This window comes from Bos indicus, chromosome 3 (assembly GCF_029378745.1).
Source record: "Bos indicus isolate NIAB-ARS_2022 breed Sahiwal x Tharparkar chromosome 3, NIAB-ARS_B.indTharparkar_mat_pri_1.0, whole genome shotgun sequence".
NCBI classification, from domain to species: domain Eukaryota; kingdom Metazoa; phylum Chordata; class Mammalia; order Artiodactyla; family Bovidae; genus Bos; species Bos indicus.
In genome coordinates, this window is record NC_091762.1 from 20,409,301 (window position 1) to 20,430,338 (window position 21,038).

The following is a 21,038-nucleotide window of genomic DNA, read 5'->3' on the forward strand; positions in this document are numbered from 1 at the left end:
TAAATTCAAGGTTTCCCTGGTGGCTCAGTGGTGAAGAGTCTGCCAATGCAGGTGACATGGGTTTGATCTCTGGTCCGGGAAGATCCCACATGCCTCGGAGCGGCTAAATCTGTGCACAACTACTGCGCCTGTGCTAGAGTGCCCGGGGACTGCAGCTAGTGAGCCTGCGTGCACACCTGAGAACCAGTGCTTCGCAACAAAAGAAATCACTGCAGTGAGAAGTGCACGCACCACAACTAGAGAAAAACTCACACAGCAAAGACCCAGCACAGCCAAAATAAAGAAAAATAATAATAAATTCAAGATGATAAATACTGATGTTAAGCCGTTTAGTTGTGGTCCCAACTTAGCCAGTGGAAAGATTTCTGCTGAGCTAGTGGGGGTGGGGCAGTGGGCCTCAGGGGCCAGTCACCGAGGAAAATCTGGGCAGGCTTGCAAGGGTGTGTTTGTGTGAGACAACAGACATAACGAGGCCAAATACAAGAGGTGTTTACTGTAATGCGTATTCCAGATGGGTGGGGTGGGGTGGGGTTCCCCCAATCTGATCCTCCAAGGCTCTGGGGTGACTCACTCTTCCTTGGGCTCAGAGGTGGGGCTGCTATTTGTTCCCTGAGTCGGGCCCTGCTCCCCGGGGCCCTTGGCATCCCTAGTGTCCCCAGTCACTACAGCCACATTCCTCAGATACTTCGTGTTGAAGCAGTTGATTTGTTCATCCCCAGGACTCAGTTTACAGCAGAGGGCAGAGTCTCGCCAGAAGTTACGTCGGGAACCACACAGCTCATCAATAAAGGCTGATTTCTGATGACAAAATAAAGAAGAGGTGATAGGGGAGGAGGGTTGTCAGAAGTCAGGACTGGTTACTTGGATGTCCAAGTTCCCCTTCCCTGCTGCTTCTACTGCTTTCTCCCTGGATCCTCCCACCCCTGGGGCCCACAGGGAGTACAAGGCTGCCTTCCACAGCCAGAGAGACTCCTTGTGACAGACAGATGTGACCATCTGGAAATGCCAGAGGCCCAGAGAAGGCATCATAGGTGCTTAGAGGTGGGGAGCAGGTCAGGTCAGGGATGAAGACTTCTGGAACCAAGAAAGAAGACCTCCCCACTGGTCCTCATTGTTTCTGAGGGCTGGTTTGAGGTACTCAGAGAAGCCATGGCCCGCTGTGCCAGGCTTCTCCCTCCTCTGCATCCCTGGGAGAGCCCTGACCTCACACTCACCTCCTCCTCAGCACAGCAGGCCTGCTCTGGGAATGGCAGGTCACAGCAACGGGCAGTCACTTTCTGAATCAGCCCAGGAATCTGCTTGCTATGTTGGTGGAAAGGGGCAGGGGTCAGGGTCTCTGAGTGACCCCAGGCACCAAAATGGTGTTTGCAGACCATGATTTTGCTCTTCCCAATAGTGTCCCAGAGGGTGCCCCAGAGTGAGTTTTGGGAGAAGGGAAGAGCACTGGGCAAGAACTAGGTTAAGACTCACTGCTTGCTGAGAACTCTTCGGTTTCCACAGAGGTGATTCATGAGGTTGGGGGTGATTCGGCTGAGGTCAAGGGTCAAGATATCCCGGTCATAGTTGGGATAGGGAGCCCGACGGGCGAAGCACTTGTCGCGGAGGGGGCTAGGGGGGTAGTTGCAACACGAGTGGTGGTGGGTCTTTATAGCCTGCTCCCAGTCACAGTACCCATCGAGGGTATCCTCCCACTGTGGACCAGAGAAAGGCAAGTCAGATGACTGGACACTGACCCTCCTGTCCCTCTACTTCCCTCACTGCCTCACCCGATGAGACGCGCACTCCCTGCCCCCGGTGCTGAAAGGGAAGGGCAAAGAGGCAGCTGTGGATGTGTGGGGCTGGGAAGGTGGAAGGGGTAGAAGCACAGCTGAGGTTCGGAGCTGGCCATGGGATATGTGCTGGAGCAGCAGACGGAGAGGATCGGGTGAGGCCAGACGGGTGGACGGCAGACAGGTGCACATGGGGGACACTGGGTGGATGCGGCCAGGATGGAGGCGCACGATGGAGGACTTGGACGAGGAACACAGTGGACGGACGGACATTCACAAGCAGGCAGATGGGCAGACGTGCTCACAGCAGGTAGCTAGGTACGTGGATGAATAGGCCGGCGGGCTCAGAGGTGTGAGACGGGTGGGCAGGCAGACAGGCTCTTGGGATGCCGAGACGCCCACTTACGGCCTTCCAGGTACAGGTGTGGTTGTTCCCCTGCCGGCAGCAGCGCTGGAACTCCGCCTCCAGCCGGGTCAGGGCCTGCAGCTGCCTTTGGATGGAGTCCGTGGCTGGGAGGTTGCGTGGCACCGAGCGGAAGCGTTTTAGGTGGCAGATGTTCTTGATATTGTCCACTGTGGGTAGCCCAGGGGGAAAGGGCAGCTCGGGGCCCAAGGAAATACCAGGCTGGTGGCTGGGGCAGGCCCGGAGCTGGTAGTGTGGCCGGGGAGCTTCCTCCTGGAAGCAGGATAATCGAGCCTCCCCCTGCTTTTTGCAGCACCCGTGGGGTTGGGTCTTGACCGAAAACTCGGCCTCACAGAACCGGGTCACTGAGTCTTCCCACTAGAGTAAGAGGAGTGGGTAAGTCCAGCAGCCCACTGTCCACATTCCTGTCTTCCTCCCAGGCTCCAGAAAAGGCCCCTGGGCAGGCAGATAAGAAAGAAGTGGAGGCTGTCCTCCACGCTTCTGCACACGAGGAGGCCCAAGGGAGGACCAATGAGAGGGACCTGAGGTTCCTTCACACCCAGGCCTAGGCCTCTAGTCCTTGAAACACACATACTCAGTCTGGGGGTTAAAGGACACCCCCAGGATCAAGAGCCCAACCCTTACCACGAGTTCTGCACAGTCCAAGCGGTTTGTGCGGTTGCGACAGCGGCAGCAGCGGGAATATCCAGTCTCCAGCAAATTGAGGGTCTCACCCTGACGGCTGAGGTGGGAAAAGCCAGTCTGTGGTAGGTTCCAAGGGCCGTATACCACATGCTGACGACTAGGAAGGCAGATCTGGTCCAGATTGTCCAGGGAAGGCCGCCCAGGGGGGAAGCCATCCAGTCGGTGGCCCCAGCCACCTCGGGGACGGCCATGTTGGCAGTGCTGGGCTGGATTCCAGGACTCGGGCTCTGGGGGGCTGTGGTCCATGGAGGGAGCTGGCTTTTCTGGAATGGGGAAAACAGAGTGGGAAGGGGGAATATGTAGAGGGACAGTGAAAGGCTGGATTAAATTGGGAGGATTGAGAGAACTTGCAGTTAAGGAGAAAGGGGAGGATACAGAAGAAAAAGAGAAGAAATGAATTTGTGGCTCTTACCTTCAGAATGACTGACTAAAAGAAAAAGAGACTTGAGTCATGCAAGGTGTCACCCTTACAGCTCCCAACCCCAAATCACGCCTGCCCACTGTGTTGCTTCCCTGGGCTCAGAATCCCTGCTCCTCACCCCACCCCCACCAGGGTCTGAGCCCTAAAGAGGGGGAGGGACAGACAAAAGCTGTCAGTCACTCTCTCTCTGCTTAGATTGGAAGGTGAACTCCCCTTGATATTGGAAAGGTGGGTCTACTAGGGTAGAAGGAGACAGGTAATCAGAAATCATGTTTGGATGGGCACCTCTAGAAGACAGGGGCCTGGCCAGTTCTCATTCATAAAAAGGAACTCAGTGGAGAAGCAAGCGAAAATAAATACTACTTTTGTGTCATTTAACCTTATAATTTTATAAAATAGGAATTATTTCCTCAACTTCACAAATGAAGTAATAACTAAGGCTTGGAGAGGTAACTCACCCAAGGTTATTACACAGCTAGTAAGTGGCAGAGACCCCAGAGCCCATGCTGTCAGTCACGGGAGGCAGGAGGGCAGAAGGGAGGGACTCGCTTACCTTCCTTCTGTTCAATAGGAACCTGGGGAGGGGGCAGCTCCTCTTGGAGGGGGATGGCTTCTTGAGGGAGAGGGGGACCCCCTGAAAGTCACCGAGTTCACAAAGGAGCAAGGATCAGGCTGATGTCAGCAAGATGTCGGGGGGCGGGGGAAGGGGGGGAACAGGGAAGCACTCACCTTTCTTTTCCACAGGCAGCTGGGAAGCGGGCAGCTCCTCTTGGAGGGGGATGGCTTCTTGAGGGAAAGGGGGACCCCCTGAAAGTCACCGAGGCCACAAAGGAGCAAGGATCAGGCTGATGTCAGCAGGATGTGGGGGGGCAGGGGGGGAACAGGGAAGCACTCACCTTTCTTTTCCACAGGGAGCTGGGGAGCGGGCAGCTCCTCTTGGAGGGGGATGGCGTCCTGTGAGGGAGAGGGCTGCACTGCAGAAAGGGGTGTGTGTGAGTAGCCACCCCTTCCTCCCCTCCCCTTCTGAAGATCAGGGTGTAGGCCAGACTAGAAATCTAGAGGTGCAACTGAGACTTACCTTCACTCTGTCCCTCAGAGTGCAGGCTATGCTGGGAGGTGCGAGGGTGACCCTGGGGGAGGGCTCTGCTCAGAGGTGGGGAAGGGGGTGCAGCATAGCCCACTGGAGGCAAGAAGGCAGATGGTCAGAGCCTGCATTTCCTCCTGGAGCCCCAGTACCATGCCACGCCCCCAAATGCTTACCTTGTTGAAGGGGGTGGGTCAGGGGCTGTGGCCCCAGTTCTCTCTGCCCTGAAGCCTTGAAACCTGGAAGAGGAAGGGTGAATCAGGGGTGGCTTTGAGGGGCTCTTTCCTGGCCCTGAGTACAGGAAGGGGAGACACTGGAGGTCAGGAGCTTAGAAAAGATGACCAAGACACCAGAAATCTATTGCTCCTGCCCCAAACCCACCTGGTCAAGACCGATTCGGTGTGATAATCTGACAGCCTCACTTTCACCAGGCTCAGTGTCTTGGGTCTCCCAAGTCCTGGCCTAAAGGAACTGTGACATACGGAGCTGGGGAGGAGGCCTTAATCTTGCATCAGTGTCTTTCCCTTCAGAGCTTCTGGGCTCTTCCCACAGTTCAGGCCTTGAGCAGGCCAGAGCCTTGCCTGCCCGTCTGCTCCGCCCCCGGCCTACCCCGGGCCCTTGAGACTCCTTGGGGCCTCTGGTGAGGAGCCCGCACAGGAGCTGAGGTCCCCCCCTGCGCTAGCCTCAGCTCCTCACTAGGTCTCTTTAGGACCTGGGGAACTAACTGCATGGTATAGGACTCTTGAAGCAAATCACCCCCACAGTCACGGCGAAAGGACTCGCTTGTAGCTATTTGCAGTTACGAAAGGCTAGGACTGGGAGGGACAAGATTGAGCCTCCCATAGATTAGATCTATGACACTCTCTCAAGTTTTCCACAGTAATGTTCTGTTGGGCATCCAAGCAGATAATGTGTGTGAGCTAGAGGGGCTGTGCCTGGTCCCCTGTGGACAGGTAACACCCCCTCACCTCCCCTCAACAGGTAAGGAGTCACTCAAGGTTCCCTGGGCCAGTACACTGGTTTTGAGCAGCCGGGGGCTCCTGATCTTCTCTTCTGGGTAACAGGTCCCACAGAAATAGCATGTCCCTCACTCTGTGAATTTACCCGCCCTCTCTGCTGTCCATTTGACTCCAGTTGTTTCTTGGCAGCAATCTTGACAAACCCCTCCCCTTCTGTACGCCTGCTCCCCCTCCTGTTAAAGGCTCCAGTGCCCAGGCCCACCACAGGCCTGCTCAGAACGGCCAGCCAAGCGGGGTACCTTTCTGCTGGTGATGAGCTATCCAGGATGGCTGGACCCAGGCCCCCTGTCCAAGTGCTGGCTCCAAGCCCAACTCACCTCCATCAGAGGCCACAGAAGCAACAGTTAAACAGGCCAAGACCAAGGCTGCTCCGGACATGGTCCCCATCCTGGGGCAGGTACAGGTGGGCGGCCACCAGTACGTCCTCTCAGGCAGATCTGATTGAAGGGCCGGGCAGATGGGAGCCTGCCTGTCCAGTTGCTGTTACTGCTATTGTGAACTTCAGGGCCGGTTCCTTCTCCTCTTTATAGGCTACGAGAGACAGCTCCCGCCCTCCTCAGCTTCCTGCCATGACTCAGTCCCAGCCACTCCTCCTCTTGCACTCACCCTGAAGCCTCCTGAGAGGACTAAGAACAGAGGTGCACCCAACTCCAGAAGAAACTGATTTTGAGAATCCCGGAGAAAGAGAGGTCTGAGGCCTTATTCTGTGCCCCAACTTCTCCGTTTGCGTGCTGCCTTCTGTGGAGAATGCTTCTGACAACCTGCTGAACTGAAGTGTGCAACAGGGCACTGAGGAGTTGAGACAGGAACACCCTCCAAACTGGAGCTCCCCCAGCAGGGAGAGCTCTGGAATGCCCCTTCTCAAACCCCCAAGCCCCTAGGACAAAAGAGAGGGAGACAGAGTCAAATTCCCTTTCATGTCCCTGTCAGGAATCAGAGATGAAGACATACACCACTAGCTTCAAGTTTACTGTTTTTATTTTTATTTTTTTAATTTTTTGGCTGTACCATACAGCATGTGAGATCTTAGTTCCCTGACCAGGGATTGAACCCAAGCCCCTGCATTGGAAGCACAAAGTCTTAACCACTGGACCACCAGGGAAGTTCCCCAAGTTTATTATTTTTAGTTTCACTCTCCTCACATCCAAACAGCTACAGCTTCTCCCAGACCAAATCTCTTCATGAAGTAGATTCACGCCTTCACAGGAGTTCTGAGTCTGAGGGACTCCAGTCCTGTCAGTTAGGTTGGGCTCCCCCATGTTAAGGCGGGCTGGGGGCTCCTGCAGGTCTTTTCCACATCTATATACAAATGCTCAGAAAATTTCTTCAGCATTTGGGACCCTGGTGTCCTGTAGCTCCAGTAACCGCTGTACAGCCTCGGCCAAGTCCCGTTCTCCAAGTCGACGATTATCTCGAGTCCGAATGTTCACTGTTCTCTTACTCTGCTCTCTCTGGCCAACCACTGCAGGAAGAGGGAGGTCTGGGAATCTTAGGGCAAGTGTATCCAAAAGGAGAGGATATCCTCCTTTTGCTGTGCAGAAATCTTTAGGAAAAGCAGAGCTCAGACACGGTTCCGGGAAAGGATATATTTAGCTATCTCTCGCTCTCCAGTTCCCTGGTCTTCCTGAAAGATTCCAGACATTTTCTTACATGCCTTATCACTTCCACTCAGGAGCCCAGGGGTGAGAGGCAGTATGGTCAGCCAAAGAAAGACAAACAGATCAAGAAGCAGATCCAGAGAGAAAAGTGTCTGTGTGTGTGCATGTACACTAGAGAAAGGGGAGGGTGGCAGGGTGGGAGACACGTAGGTAAGTCCATGGGGTGGGTCATGGCGTAGCTTGTGCCAAGACTGGCAAGATGAGTGGGTGTGCAAAACTAGAAAATCAGGTAATCTGGCTGAGAAATCTCAACTTCTTACCTTCAAGACAGAGCTCTGAATCTTGGAAAAATGAAAAAAGGCACAAGGTTGGCTTAGACTTTTCCCCTTATGGCCCTTTTTCTCATCCCTCAGGGCTGACTCCACCTAGGTCTAGAATAAATAAAACTAACTAATTAACGTCTTATTAGCCCTTCCTGTCCCTTTCTGTCTGATGCTCCCTTGACTAATTAACCTGACAGACATCAAGAGTTAGGGTGCAGGCCAGCAGAAAACCGTCCTGAGGGTCAGAGGCGCAGGCCAGGAGGTGCAAGAGCCTAGGCCCCAATGGCTCAGTTGAGCTGAATCCTGGCTCCTGCCCAGCTCGGGTCATGAGCCGCAAATTACCCAAATGTGCAAATGACCAGGCCTGACATACAGGAAAGAACATACAGGCCGGGTGGAAGAGTATAGGGCCATGGGGCTGTGATGACCGGGTCTTACCAAACTGAAAATTGTAGTGTGCGAGCTGAGCCCGGCGGATTCTCCGGCTGAGGGTCAGTCCTGAGTCAGCGTCCAGGTCACCAACCAGTCCCGCAGCTCGCAGGCTCTGCTGTGCCTGGGGTAGAGGGTCATTGATAGGAACCTGATTTAACGGAAGGCTGAGGAGGTAGAATACCCCAATGCCAGTTTTCCTCAAGCTCCCCCACCTGCTCCTCCTTCCTCTGCCTCCAGGCTCTCTGGGTCTCAGGGACGAACCCTCTTCACTCTCTACATTGAGGCCCCTCTGCCGCCCCCACAGCTTCCTTGTCTGCTTCATCCTGCAGCCAAGCCTCCCTGGACTCTGCCTGTTTCTAGACACCACTCTGCGCCACCAACCAGCTGCTCGGCTCTAGTACTGTCCATTATCCTTACTTTTCTCTAGAAACGAAAAATAAGAACAACATTCATCCAAGGCCCCTTTTGTGCCATGCACCTTATTGTCTAACATTTACTGACTTGTTTAATTTTCACAAATCTCCAGGCAAGGCGGGATTAGCTCAGTTTTCAGATGTGGAATTCCCAGCATGCAGCAATTCCCACTGCTCGTCCCGGGCCTCTCTATTAGGCCTGGGTCGACCCCCATCCTCACCTCTCTGGCATATTCCTCCTGCTCCGTCCCCACAGGGATGACCACCACCTGGAACGGGGACAGCCACAGTGGCCTGATTGAGAGAAGAGAGGAAGGCAAATTATTTATCCTGGCATGGACCCCAAGTGTGGCTGCAGAGGGCAGATTCTAGAAGGAAACAGAAGCTGGAGTCTGAAGGGGACCAGGATCTGGAGCACGCACTGCCTGGTTTGAGGGCCAGAACAGACAGGAATCGGGGTCAAAGGTCTCACCATTTCCCCCCACAGCTCTCTGCCAGCACTCCCAACATCCTTTCCACGGAACCGAGCACAGCGCGATGAATGAGGACTGGACGCTCTAGGGCCCCCAACTGCCTTGGAGGGAGATGGGGGTGGACGGAATGGAGAAGCATCACAAAATGAGCACCCAAGATTACCTTCCAGTTTCCAAGAAATCTTCAACCCCGCCAAGGGAGGGTGTAGAGGATGTGGCTAAGTTTTAAGGGTAGAAAGGGAAGTGGGCCTCCACCTACTCCGTGAGCCGAGGGGAAAGGTGAGAGGATAAGGTGCCATACCCCTTGTACTGGAGGTCAAATCTCAGGGGCAGCTGGAAATCAAGCTGGATTGTCCCACACTGATGGGGTCGACCGAGGGCATCGCGGACGTGCACATCAATCTGGAGAAGGCAGAAGGGAGGACACGCGAGAAACTAGAGCCAGTGCACTCCACTGCACATCCGCCCCCTCTATCTACCCACATCCCGGGCTGTGTGGAGAAGACATATCACCCACGGCATCCTGCTCCATGTCACTCCCTGGAGACTCTGGCAGTGGCTCTTTCCATTTAATAGTGATGTAACATTAGGGGACGTCAACATTCACATGAATGGCCCAGCTTCACCCTGGCCTCTCAATTCCATGAGTTTCTCTCATCTCAGAGACCTTCACCCGAGCCCACACTGTGGCCATGACCTTCATCCCATCATCTCCCAGAATGGCTACGCCTCTGAAACAATCCATCAGACACCTGCTCTGATTCCTGTATCCTGTCCTTCCAGGTCTGACAATTATTCCTATAATGACTCTTCAATTTCTCAGCTCCTTAACTCACTTTTCTTCACACTCATAGGCCCCTCGGCTCTTCCCGCCCCCATTTCTCTCTCCATGAAGCTATAACCACTCTTCTAGTTCCCTGGTATCATTGTTCTTCTGTCACATCCACATGACAAACTCCACCTTGGTAGCATCCTCGCTGCCCACCTGCCTGGCCCTGCAACAGAGCTGCTCTGCGTTGCCCAGCATACCACATACTACAGATGCAGAAACACTGATGCCAGAGGCTGCTGTGAACCTCAACAGAAGCCATGCTGTTGCCAGCAATCCACGGGCTAGCCTAACCAGCTCTGTGCCCTGTTCTCCTCAGGGATGCTCAAGCTTTCTCCTCATTTCCCTTCTTTAGCTCCCTCATAACAACTCTCCTCTTCCCCACTCCCATCTCAGCAAATGTTCCTGCCTCCAACCTTGTGGAGAATTCCAGTAACTGACAGCATGAGAAAGGAAAAATGTCTCAGCTTCTGTCACCACATCTATACATTTCCTCGCACCTACCCCAGCCTTTCCGCCTATCTCCTAAACAAAGGCACAGGGGTCCTGTCTATGGAGGGCTCTGGATCCCATCCCTTACGACATCTCACAAATGTCCCTCTACTGAAACCCCTTCTACAACTTCAACTTCTCCCGACCCAAACAGGCTCCCTCTCATCACAGCATTTAAACATCCTCAAGCAACACCTCTTTGGATCTGACAGCTACTCTCCTTTGCCTTTATAAAAGCCAATGATCTTTAAGATTTGTTTGCTTTGGCCACACCACGTGTGGCTTGTGGGATCTTAGTTCCCCAACCAGGGATTGAACTTGGGCCCTCAGCTGTGAAAGTGCCGAGTCCTAACCACTGGACCATTAGGAAATTCCCTACAGCCAATGTTTTTGAAAGAGTTATATTCATTTATTCACTTCTGATTCCAACCCCCATCCCCATTTTACTGGAAAATGGCCCCTCAAAACCTAACAGCCTTGGGGATCCCCTGGTGGTCCAGTGGGTTGAGATTCCACCTGCCAGAGTGGGGAAACAGGTTCGATTCCTGATTCTGGAAGATCCCACAGGCCTAGGAGCAACTAAACCTGTGCACCCGAGTTACTGAGCCTGCAAACCTCAACTACTAAAGCCCATGTGCCTAGAGCTTGTGCTCTGCAATAAGAGAAGCCACTGCAGTGAGAAGCCTGCACACGGCAATGAAGAAGAGCCTCTGATTGCTACAACTAGAGAAAATGCTCATGCAGTAACCAAGACTCAGTGCAGCCAAATTTTATTAAACAAGCAAACAAACAAACCTAACAGCTTTTTCACTATATCCAGCAGGCCCTTCTCAGGGCTTTTTTTCACTGATTTCTTTCACCTCTTTCAACCTGCCATGTCACTCCTCGACCCAGCCCCTGCCTACAATGTTCCCTCCTGAGACATCTTTTTACTTAACCAACAATTACTTTTCAGATTAGAAAGAGATTCCTACAGGAAACCTTTTCTGACCCTCCAGAGTAACATGCTCCCTTAGTACCTACACAGTACTGATCCCATGGTGCTGAAAATGCCTTCTTTACCTCCCAGAAGCTTCACCAGACCTAAGTTCCATGAGGGCAGGAAATGTATTGCTCTTCTTTACATCCTACACAAGTTTAAACACATTCTTCCGTATCTATTAAACATTTAATAAAACAAAACCAGAAGATGAGTAAGTAAGACTCTTATCTGGGTGCCCAGCTTACCTTAGGCCCATAGAATGCACCATCTCCAGGGCTGATATCCCACGGTGCTCCAAATTCTTCTAGGGCCTGCTGCAGGACCTTTAGAGAGAAGGAGACAAGAGAAGAAATATGTCGCCTTAGACTTAACAAGCAACATATCCCACTAGCCCCCGCAATGACCCTCTTGGCACCTGCCTCTACCAGGGACCCTGATTCCCACCTCCCCTCCCCTTCCATTAGACTGCTTTATCCGCCTCTGCTTCCCTACGACTCGCTCACCTGCTCGGCCTGGTCCCAAAGGCAAGGCTCTCCCAGGAAGCCAGATGGCCGGGTAGACAGTGCCATGTGGAAGGAAAAGCCAAGGATGGTGTAGACAGAGTGGAGGAAATCAAGACAGCCTCGGATCTCTGCTTCCAGCTGGAGGAATAAGGGTAGGTGAGCTGCGTGACAGCTAGAGCTCTGGGGTCAGGGTGGTAGTTTGGGGGAAAGAAAGCAAAAACATTGAGGAAAGTTGGAGATAGAATGCAGCTGACTTATATAAAGGGGGCAGCTGAGGGTCAGGAATGTTGGCACTTCACAAGGAGAATGAAAGGTGGTTTAGACTGCTTCAGTGGAGCTGGGGAAGGGCCACCTGATCCGGTGCACAGAAGATGTGGGCGTCATCCTGCTGGAAGCACCGAAGCCGGGTCAGGCCACCCAGGCTGCCAGAGGCCTCAGCCCGGTGCAGGGCCCCGAAGTCGGCCAGTCGCAGGGGCAGCTCTCGCCAGGATCTGGGCCGGTGGGCGAACATTAGGCTGAGGTTGGGGTGGAGAAGAGTCAGGGCCACAGGGAATACTAACCCCTGAGGCCTGCTCCCCCGCCCGGTCTACTTCCCTTCTTTGCACCATCAGCTTACGCCCTCTCGGGCCTCACCCTGTCTCCTGCTGAGTCCTGTTAATTTTGCCTGGTTCTCAAGTGAATTTCTCAGTAACAATAAGACATCACTTCCTGTACCCCTGTTCTGTGACAGACATTGAACTGAAAAAGGAACCTGAGACAGCAGCTCCAAACCCTTGCTATTTTACTCATGATGAGACTGAGGCTTAGGGAGGTACAATGATTTCCCCAAATTCACATGGGGAGATAGAGGGCAGATTCAAGACTCAAATTCAGGGTTCCAACACTATTCCAAGGTGCCTTCTATTAATATTTAGCAAACAGGCTGCCTAGGCCTAGCCCCAGAAGAAACCAGGTCTCCTGGCTTCCAGCTCACCAATGTGCAGGGCAGTTCATGGGCTTGAGGGCGAGTGTGTCTGTGTGGGGGCTGGCAGAGTGGTCGCTCTGAGAGCTGGAAGGCCTGTCCAGGCCTGGTGGCTGCAGGGCAAACATGTCTTCCCGATAATGCTCCCAGTGCCCTGACAGCTCCCAGAGCTTCGCAGAAAACAACGTGGGGGTTTTCACTTCTGAGAAACCGCGGCGGGTGTACTCAGCCTGCAGAGATGAAGACATGGGAGACCAGAGTGACTGGGGAGGAAAGGAGGCAGGGTGGCAGCTGTGTGGCTCTCCGGGCCCTCAAGTCATGCTGATCACAGCTATACCTGGTAATTACCACACCCCCTCTCTACACTCCCCACAGTAGACGTGCTGTTCTTGATTAAGGTCACTTGCACTCTATCATTCGAGGTGGCGCTAGTGGTAAAGAACCCGCTGCTGATGCAGGAGACAAAAGAGATGTGGGTTCAGTCCCTGGGTTGGGAAGATCCCCTGGAAAAGGAAATAGTAACCCACTCCAGTATTCTTGTCTGGGAAATTCCATGGACAAAGGAGCCTGGTGCGCTATAGTACCTGGGGCTGCAGAGTCAGACACAACTGAAGTGACTTAGCACACATGCACTCTATGGTATTAATGTTCAAACTTCTAATCCCTCTCTTTTAACAGTTGGATTCTTCTAGGCCCTCAGTCCCCCTCCAGTCATCCTCCCCCTGAACATGGGTCCTCCTTACCTTGATAAAAGCCACCAGTGCATTATACACCCTTGTCCCTCGAGGCAGGAAGAAGCAGCTCCCGGGGCTCAGTTCATGGAAGAAGAAGAGCTCCTGTTCCTGGAGTTGGAATCAGCAATGTCACTTCAAAGTGAAAGCAGGGCTTGAAAACCCAGAAGAGATTACTTGACAGAGTTGCTCAGTTTGTGGGATTCTGAATTTGATCCCAACTTCACAGATCAGGTTCCCTCCTTGCTCTGCAACCCTTATCATCACCACCTCCTCTGCCCCCACTCCCCCAGTCTCTCTCTATACCTTCCCAATGCGCCGGTGGTCCCGTAACTCTGCTTCCTCCCTCCATTCTTCCCAGGCCCTCAGCTCCTCTGCAGTTGGGAAGGAAATGCCGGACACTCTCTGCAGTGTCTCTGGGGCGTCTGGAAATTTCCACACTGATGATGAGTTCTGTGGGAGGACAGAGGGAGTCAAAGGGAAGATGAGGACTGAAGGCACCCACCCAACCTCCTTCAATCCTCAGATGATACTCTGGGAACAAGCATCAGAGGTACCCACTTGACAACAATCCCATCTCATCTCTCTCACCACTTTTCCAACCATCACCAGCAGCAGGATGCCCACCCCATCCTCCAGACAACCCCTGCCACATTTAGCACCCTGGAGGTACCTGGGCCTTGGTTTCTACACATGTACTGCTCAACTCTAACTGTATCTTGTCACCTCTGCATTCTCACCAGCACTATCTTACCAGCAATCCTGTACTTCCTTCCTTCCCCTTCTAATCAACAATGGCACAGGGAAGTAACCCTAAGCACTGGTCAAATATTAAGTCCATCCATCCCCTTATCAAGCTCCCATACAGTCATGAGAAAACCCCATCTCCCATGCTGTTCCTGGATTCATGAAATTCAAACGCCTCTGCTTCTCGTTCCTTGAACTACAGTACTAATAAGAAATGGCTTGCATTTTATAGTACTTTTAACTTGTCCTCAAACACTTTCTCTTGTGTTAGTTGGTTTTGTGTCTATGATATGGCCCTACTGGCAGGACAGCAATTAACAGCCTCACTTTACAGCTGGGGATCATGGGCAAGATTTACCCAAGGCCATATACTTATCAGTGGCAGAGACAGAACTCAGAGCAGATGCCTAGGTTTTCAGTCCAGGGCTTTTGCTCTACCTATCTGCCTGTCCCCTCACTCCCTGCTTCCTGCTCCTACTCCAACTGATAGTTCACCTTGCCCAGGAGCAGTCTTTTTATAAAGGGCAGGCCTCTGACTTAAAAGAATATTCTCTCTGTGCCTGTCAAATGGTGTTCCACACCTGCTCTCTCCTCATGAGTCTTCCCTAATGACCCTGTCCAGTCTGTTTATGCCCTCCTTTGCCATCTCCCTTGGTGGTAATGTCCGACTACAGAATTTGAATTGGCTTCTGGGCCCTGGCAGGGTGTTGAGTATCTGTCACTAGATGGGAAATTTCTAGAAGGCAGAGACAAAGTTTCTCTCTCCTTCCAGATTCCTCCCTTAGCTATCAGAGCAGAGAAGGGGCTGAGAATCACCTTCCCCTTCCTCAACTCACTCGACTGAAAACACAGGAATCTCAACCTAACCCAGTCCTCATGACTGACCGACAGCAGTTTCAGGCCTCCAATCTGTCCAGTATGCCGAAGGTGGGGGCCCCTGCACAGATCAACCAGCATGCCACACCTGGGAGAAAGAAGGGGCCAGTGAGTGGTTTCCAAATTCTTGAGCTTCTAAGTTTCTCCCTCTCAGGGTATTTAGCTGACAGAAAGAGATGCAAAGATCTACTCCACGGAGAGAGCAGTGAGAGATAAAAACCAATGCCCATTTCTTTTGGGAGCACCAGATGACCTCTCTTCTTTCCCTCACGCCAGCCCTGGCCTTCCTTAGCGCATCCCCAGCTTTCCCTGTCCCTTCAGTGTCAGCAGCTCTCACCCATACACTGTTGCTGTTGGACCCGTCACCTTCTCCTCAATCAAGCGAAGCTTAAAGGGGTTATCCTGGAAGAAGGGGAGAGTGAGGACAAGCCTTCATTCTCACAAAGACATCCTGGAGAGAGCCACTCCTCCCCTCACACCTCTTGATCATTCTCCTAAACCTGTGTGTCTCCACCCCACCTTGAAGAGCTGGCGAAGCTGAGCCCGGGAAGCCTCCAGTCTCCGGAAGGGCTGAGCAGCAGCTGTAAGTTCCTGGCAAAACCGTTCCAAAACAGGCAGCTCTGAGCCCTTGACTGTCCTGGAGAGATGAAGAATGGTTGGCTGGCCTCTGTCTGCTAGGGAGCAACACCTGGGTGACACACCTGGGTACTGGATAGGGGGTGAAATCCTGCCCTCCAAAAATATCAAGTTACTGGCAAAGACAAAGAGACTAGGGGAAAACAAATAGGAAATCAGGTACAAAGTTTACGGCTGGAGGAAAACAGCTCTAGGTATGAAATTAAATGTTGCATGCAGGCAATCTGGATAAACAAAACTAGAGAAACAGCAATGAGAGATGAAGTAAAAGTTGAATACATAAACGCTATAGAAGGTAAGTTTCAAGCTGATTTAGATAAGGAAGGACATGGACTAATAGAGACGGTGATACCAGTGTCACAGCGGAGGCACGGAGGGACCCTGGCCCCAGCTTTCTTTCTCCTCCAAATTGAACATGCGTGAGGCTCCAGAAAAGGCCTCAGAAACCATCCCAGTAAAGAGGTACAAACTTTCAGTTATAAGATGAATAAGGCCTGCAGAACTAACATATAACACTGTGACTGTACTTGATGAATTCTGTATTGTATAATTGAAATTCTCTAAAAGTAGTTCTTAAGCATTCTCATACATACAGAAAAGCATGTGATAATTTGATTATGAGAATCCTTCTACAATGTAGACATATATCAAATCACCATAACTATACTTTAAATAAATTACAACTGTATTTGTCAATCAGACCTCTAAAAAAGAAAAAGAAATTATGGTGATATCTCTGAAAAAAAAAAAAAGCACCCCAGAATTATTCTCCTCCTTCCTTCCATCACTCACCGTTCCTTTCCTAAGAAGAAATCATGGTAAAAGCCACATTCTGTGCTTGGGCCTTGGCAGAGGACAGCACCTAAAAGCTGTTCAGCTGCTGCCCCCAGGACATGGGTACTGGAGTGCCAGAATACCTGGGTTCACAAGAAAGGAGTTCATGAGTTCATAGCCTTCTCCTTTAGTCCCTACCTCTCTGACCTCCTCAGAAAAGCTTTTGTGAACCAGTTATGAATAACTATCACAAAATGTGCCCCTGAGCTTGGGGGTGACTGCTGAATAGTAAAAGACAAATAGACAACAACAAAACGGAATATAAAAGAAAGAAGACCCCTAGAAGCAATGCACAGAAAAGAGTAAGCCCCACTCCTCACTGCTTTCCAGTTTCAGAGCATAGTAGGAGGTTAGTCAGTTTTCATACCATCTAAGCTGACATGAAAAAGTGGAAGGAAAGCCAGGTCATGTGCCCAATTGTGCAAGCCACACTAAAATTAAAAATGTGCTACTGATGACTTATAATATAGGTCTCAAGAGCTGGGGGGCTAATGGGGCATATTATCTATTTTCAACTTAATTCTCTCCCTTTCACTAGCACAACTGGTCACTGCTTAATAGACCCAGGCTAAGTAAAAACTTTCATCCTAAGTTTCCAGCTTAGCCAGGACCAGTCAAGACAAGCAATATGCCGTAAGCCTCCCAAGTGCACTTGGAGAAACTGTGGCAAGAGAAATAAACGCTAGAAATGCCCACATAAACATCTCTTAGTTTAGTAGCCACTGTATCCCCGATAAGGAAGAAGCTTACCTTTTTCCCCTGTGCAGAATCGAATGTCAGAAACCGGAGGTCAGAATCTGTCTCCAAGGGCCGCTCCAGATCATAAGGTTCTCCATTGACTTGAGCAGCCACTGCAGTATCCGCCAGGTTTGAACTTCAGCAGTGAGGAATACAGGTAAAGAAAAAGACAAGGTTACAATCCAAAGGCGAAGACAGGAACTAATCTCTTAGCAACTCCAAACCTGCAAAGAGGAAACGGGTTACGGGAGCAATAGAATTTATCATTCCCCTCCACCCTCCATGCCTAATGGAGGAAGGTCAGAGACTATGAAACTAATGCAGATTGAAAAGGAATTGGCAGGAAATGCTATCTTGAGGAGGATGGGATAAACATACAAAGTCTTTTCCCTACTCCAATTAAGAAAGAGAAAGCAGAGATAGAAGCGTTATCCTGGTAGGTACAGAATGAGCCTAGTACCTGATCTGCTGGGCTAGTTGGTAAGGGGTTGTCTTCCATGCTACAGCATCGACTTTCTGACCTCCAGGAAGTGATATCTTAATAGTCCGCTGTTCCTCCTGTGTCATGCTTGCTAACCTCTTTACCTGAGCAGTCCATAGCTCCTCAAAATAGCCAAGCCGCTCTACCAACCAGTGTGGAGGGGTCGGCACAGCTGCCTGGAGGGAAAGATGTTAAGAAGTAACACAGGTTCCATCATTCCTTCCTGGGATTGGGACCGCGCGAAATTAGAACATTTAAGTGCCCGTGGTCCGAATCCTGGGCCTTTAAAAACACTGGGTGATACAGGGCCCTAGGCTAGCTCTAGGCTCCCCAGGCTGCTAACAGGAGGGAAACAATGGCGCATCTAAGGGCCAGGGTAGTCGGGTTCGGGGCCTCTGGGCGGGAGCAGACGGTGTCAAGCAGGGTTAAGAGCCTACACTTTGGGGTTCCGCTGGGCTGGGTCCAATGTGGCTCGGAAATTTTGGGTACCTCACGCACCGTGTGCAGCCCGCAGGCGTGTAACCCTGGGAACCGAAGCCGCCGACACCTCTGATACAGCCCCATTTTCCCTCAGTCCGGTCCTACATGCTCAAATGATCGCCGCTTCTCCTTCGCCAGATTCCTCATTGACGTCTGGCCCAACAATATCCATGCCTATTGGTTACTACAGCTGCCACTCCAATCTGGGACCGCCTCCAGGAACTCCGAAGAGGAACACCCCACGCAGCACTAGCAGCGGTGTGGGTGATTCCGCCTGACCGGAAGACCTAAACTGTTACACACGTGGGCAATTTCAGAGACCTGCAGTTTCAGATCAAAAGAGCAGTAAGATATCCTGAGGCTTTGAGGACAAGGGCAGGAAAATTTCCCAAAATGCAAGCGGAAGAGAAGAGATCGGAAAGGGTAGTCATTTCCTTTTAAACCATACTTTTTCTTTTACATAGCCTTCACTGGCAGGTAGGAAACAGATAAAAGCATATACTTTGAGATAAGACAGATCTAGTGTAAATCCTGGGAATTGTGTCTTTTGGGTAATTTACTTCTAGAATTCCCTAGCGGTCCAGTGGTTAAGACTCCGCTCTTCCATGGCAGAAGCCACAGGGAACTGGTCAGGGAACTAAGAGCCCACAAGCCAGGCAATGCAACAAAAACAGACACCCCCAAACAAAATAAACTTCTGAACTTCAATTTTCTTATCTATAAAATGGGAATAATAATTCTCATTCTGAATTGTTAATTTTATATTGTCTAATATATTGCATAGTACATAGTAATGGGCAACACTAGTGACAAGCTATGAGAATAAATGAATATAACCACTTTGGGGCTAGAGCAAAGAAACCGCAAAGGGCATTCTTTGGCATCCCTTCATACTCATGGTGCTTAAAGAGGGCCCTTTAGAGATCCCTTAACTTACAGATGAGGAATTTAAGGTCACAGAAGGTAAGTGGTTTAATACCAAATGATGCTGGATTCTGAATCCAAGTTTCGTATTCTTCTACCACAACAGACTTTCTCTGGTAATAAGAAATTACTCCCAATACAATTCCCCCAACAGCTCAGAAAGAAGTGCCTGACCCTAGAACCTTAGCTCTCTGCTGCCAACCAAAACTGCCTCTAATTCCCATCCTAGCTCTCCTTTAGCCCTCTCCCTGCTATATCCAGAATACAGGACTAGGTGTATTTGATTTGTTTTCTATAGTAAAAATTGAAACACAACCAGATTTGTAAAGTATGAGGGGAAATGGATTTAGGGACAGATGTGAGGTTCTTAGTAATTCCCATTAGTCCCCTCACCTGGGGGTGGGGATGGTTGGTGTTGGTTCTCAAGTTTCCAATGGTGATGTTATCAAGCATTGTGGAGGAAGAGCTGTCATAGAAAGATGTTTAATCTAAGTTTCCAGAGGTTCTGTCTGGGGAGGCAGCAGCTGATCTGAGTCACAGGCACCACTCCGGATCTTGGCTCCATCTTCTGGTATATTAGACACCCTGAAATACAAAAAGAAATAGACAAGAGTGTGGAAGAGGAAGATTACTTGCATGTGTGTGAGTTTGGGAGAAGGTTAGGAGAATTTTTAAGTGGCAATCAGGAAGTGTGACAGCAGGCAGAACTCTTCCCATGGCTCTGCACCAAAAGGAACAGGGACGTGTTACACTGCATGCAACAAAATGGTAGCTTCTCTGTAAGTAATTAAGAATATACCAATCACTGTACTGACTTGAAACCCCTTAGGACTTGTATACTGACACACACCTTCTTTAACCGTTCTGCTTTGGGAGGATAGTAGAGGGATGGTGGGATAAGTAGATTAATTACAGTTACAGTAGCTGCCTGCACTCATCCCTCAAACATGTACTGACTACTGCCTATGCACGATGCACTGAGCTGGGTGCTACAGGATGCCAATCAACCAACTGCTACATCATCACTTATGTGATCTGGTTTGCAGTGGAGGAAGGAAGGAATGTCACGTTATTCCATTCCTCCCTGTGGCATAAGCAAGCCAGCAAGCAAGCAGGCAAGAGTAAGCTAGCGAAGGCCAACACATTAATCACTTCACAATGTCTGATCTGTGACTAGCACGTCTCAGCCTCAGAATTTTAGCCAATTAGCCTGCTGGGAAAATATCTGTTGCTAGAACTGCTCCTCCCTTCCACCGGAGTATTACTCAACAACCCCTATGTGCCAAGTGCCATGCTTCACTATCTCACTGAATTCCGAGAACCCAACAAGTAGTAGTTCTTCTTACAATGAAGAACTACTACTACTTCTTCTTCTACTACCCTTTAAAATGTTGAAAATGACTCTCAAAGAACTCAAACCCCACTCCATCTGAATGTAGGAGCAGTGTTATAACATGTTATGCTGTCTCATAGGGACCAGGATCATCACCATGCATCATGTTTAGTAGCTCATCTCTTTTTTTTCTCTCCAGGGCACAGTACTAGGAGCCTTTGGGCCCTAAGAGGCCTTTAATAGGGTGGAGAGAAAGTAATAAAAAGCCAAGAAAATAGGCAAAGAGGCATCTTACCAAATAACCTCTACCAGTCTAAGGTTAAGGAAAAAGAAGAGTTTAGGAAATAATACCAGATGTTTTCATAGAAGTCTAGGGAAAAGAACTCCTCAGAAAAGGGTACACTAGACCCTGAATCAACTTTGAGAAACTCTCAGCTTTACTCCACTCTTAGAATAGACATCTTGTTAGTTACAGCTTTGGTTGAGGAGGTATTGTTTTTATCATCTTTTAACTGTTTATAAGAATTCTCTCCATGGAAAGTACAGTACATTTCCCCCTTGTTAGCAGGAGCAACACACACCTCCAAATCTTCATTCTTAGAAGCAAAATTTCCCTACACCAAAGCGGTAGAAGAGATATTGAGGGAAAAAGGAAAAATGTAAGAAGGTAAAAGACAAGAAAGGTTTGTTTCATTGCCACCGAGTGGTTTTGAGGCCCAAAGAACTAGCAGCGTGGCTAAAGCTACAGTAGGTGCTGTGGGAGGTTAGGTTAAAAAAATTTCCTCCCCCCCTTAGTAATAAAGATCTAGGATGGGGCCAAACTTTAACTTTGCTTTAAACATACTACAAAG

General features: G+C 50.5%; 2 protein-coding genes across 7 annotated transcripts; both read right to left on the reverse strand.

The window, feature by feature from the left end:
• Nucleotides 1-473: 473 nt before the first annotated feature.
• On the reverse strand, nucleotides 474-5,917 carry ECM1 (extracellular matrix protein 1). 2 transcript variants are annotated; one of them, XM_019956336.2, is made up of 12 exons: nucleotides 5,719-5,917; nucleotides 4,559-4,621; nucleotides 4,377-4,478; nucleotides 4,195-4,272; nucleotides 4,028-4,105; nucleotides 3,852-3,932; nucleotides 3,290-3,304; nucleotides 2,818-3,140; nucleotides 2,176-2,550; nucleotides 1,471-1,691; nucleotides 1,215-1,302; nucleotides 474-798 (listed from the first exon to the last, which is right to left on the reverse strand). In XM_019956336.2, the coding sequence occupies exons 1-12, from the start codon at nucleotides 5,786-5,788 to the stop codon at nucleotides 568-570; spliced, it is 1,725 nt and encodes a 574-aa protein (XP_019811895.2). In that variant the 5' UTR covers nucleotides 5,789-5,917; the 3' UTR covers nucleotides 474-567. The 2 variants fall into 2 exon arrangements, with proteins under 2 accessions (XP_019811895.2, XP_019811904.2); XM_019956345.2 differs by lacking the exon at nucleotides 3,290-3,304.
• A 444-nt stretch (nucleotides 5,918-6,361) lies between these two features.
• TARS2 (threonyl-tRNA synthetase 2, mitochondrial) lies at nucleotides 6,362-19,193 on the reverse strand. 5 transcript variants are annotated; one of them, XM_019956311.2, is made up of 18 exons: nucleotides 17,949-19,186; nucleotides 17,430-17,626; nucleotides 16,982-17,105; nucleotides 16,190-16,314; nucleotides 15,281-15,398; nucleotides 15,099-15,163; nucleotides 14,771-14,849; nucleotides 13,445-13,591; nucleotides 13,151-13,249; nucleotides 12,420-12,637; nucleotides 11,799-11,961; nucleotides 11,447-11,584; nucleotides 11,189-11,266; nucleotides 8,942-9,042; nucleotides 8,640-8,741; nucleotides 8,389-8,461; nucleotides 7,761-7,875; nucleotides 6,362-6,863 (listed from the first exon to the last, which is right to left on the reverse strand). In XM_019956311.2, the coding sequence occupies exons 1-18, from the start codon at nucleotides 18,012-18,014 to the stop codon at nucleotides 6,715-6,717; spliced, it is 2,157 nt and encodes a 718-aa protein (XP_019811870.2). In that variant the 5' UTR covers nucleotides 18,015-19,186; the 3' UTR covers nucleotides 6,362-6,714. The 5 variants fall into 5 exon arrangements, 4 of the variants coding, with proteins under 4 accessions (XP_019811870.2, XP_019811879.2, XP_070641851.1 ...); XM_070785748.1 differs by lacking the exon at nucleotides 6,362-6,863 and adding an exon at nucleotides 6,870-7,340 and having other exon boundaries at nucleotides 17,949-19,193; XM_019956320.2 differs by lacking the exon at nucleotides 8,640-8,741 and having other exon boundaries at nucleotides 17,949-19,188.
• Nucleotides 19,194-21,038: the final 1,845 nt, after the last annotated feature.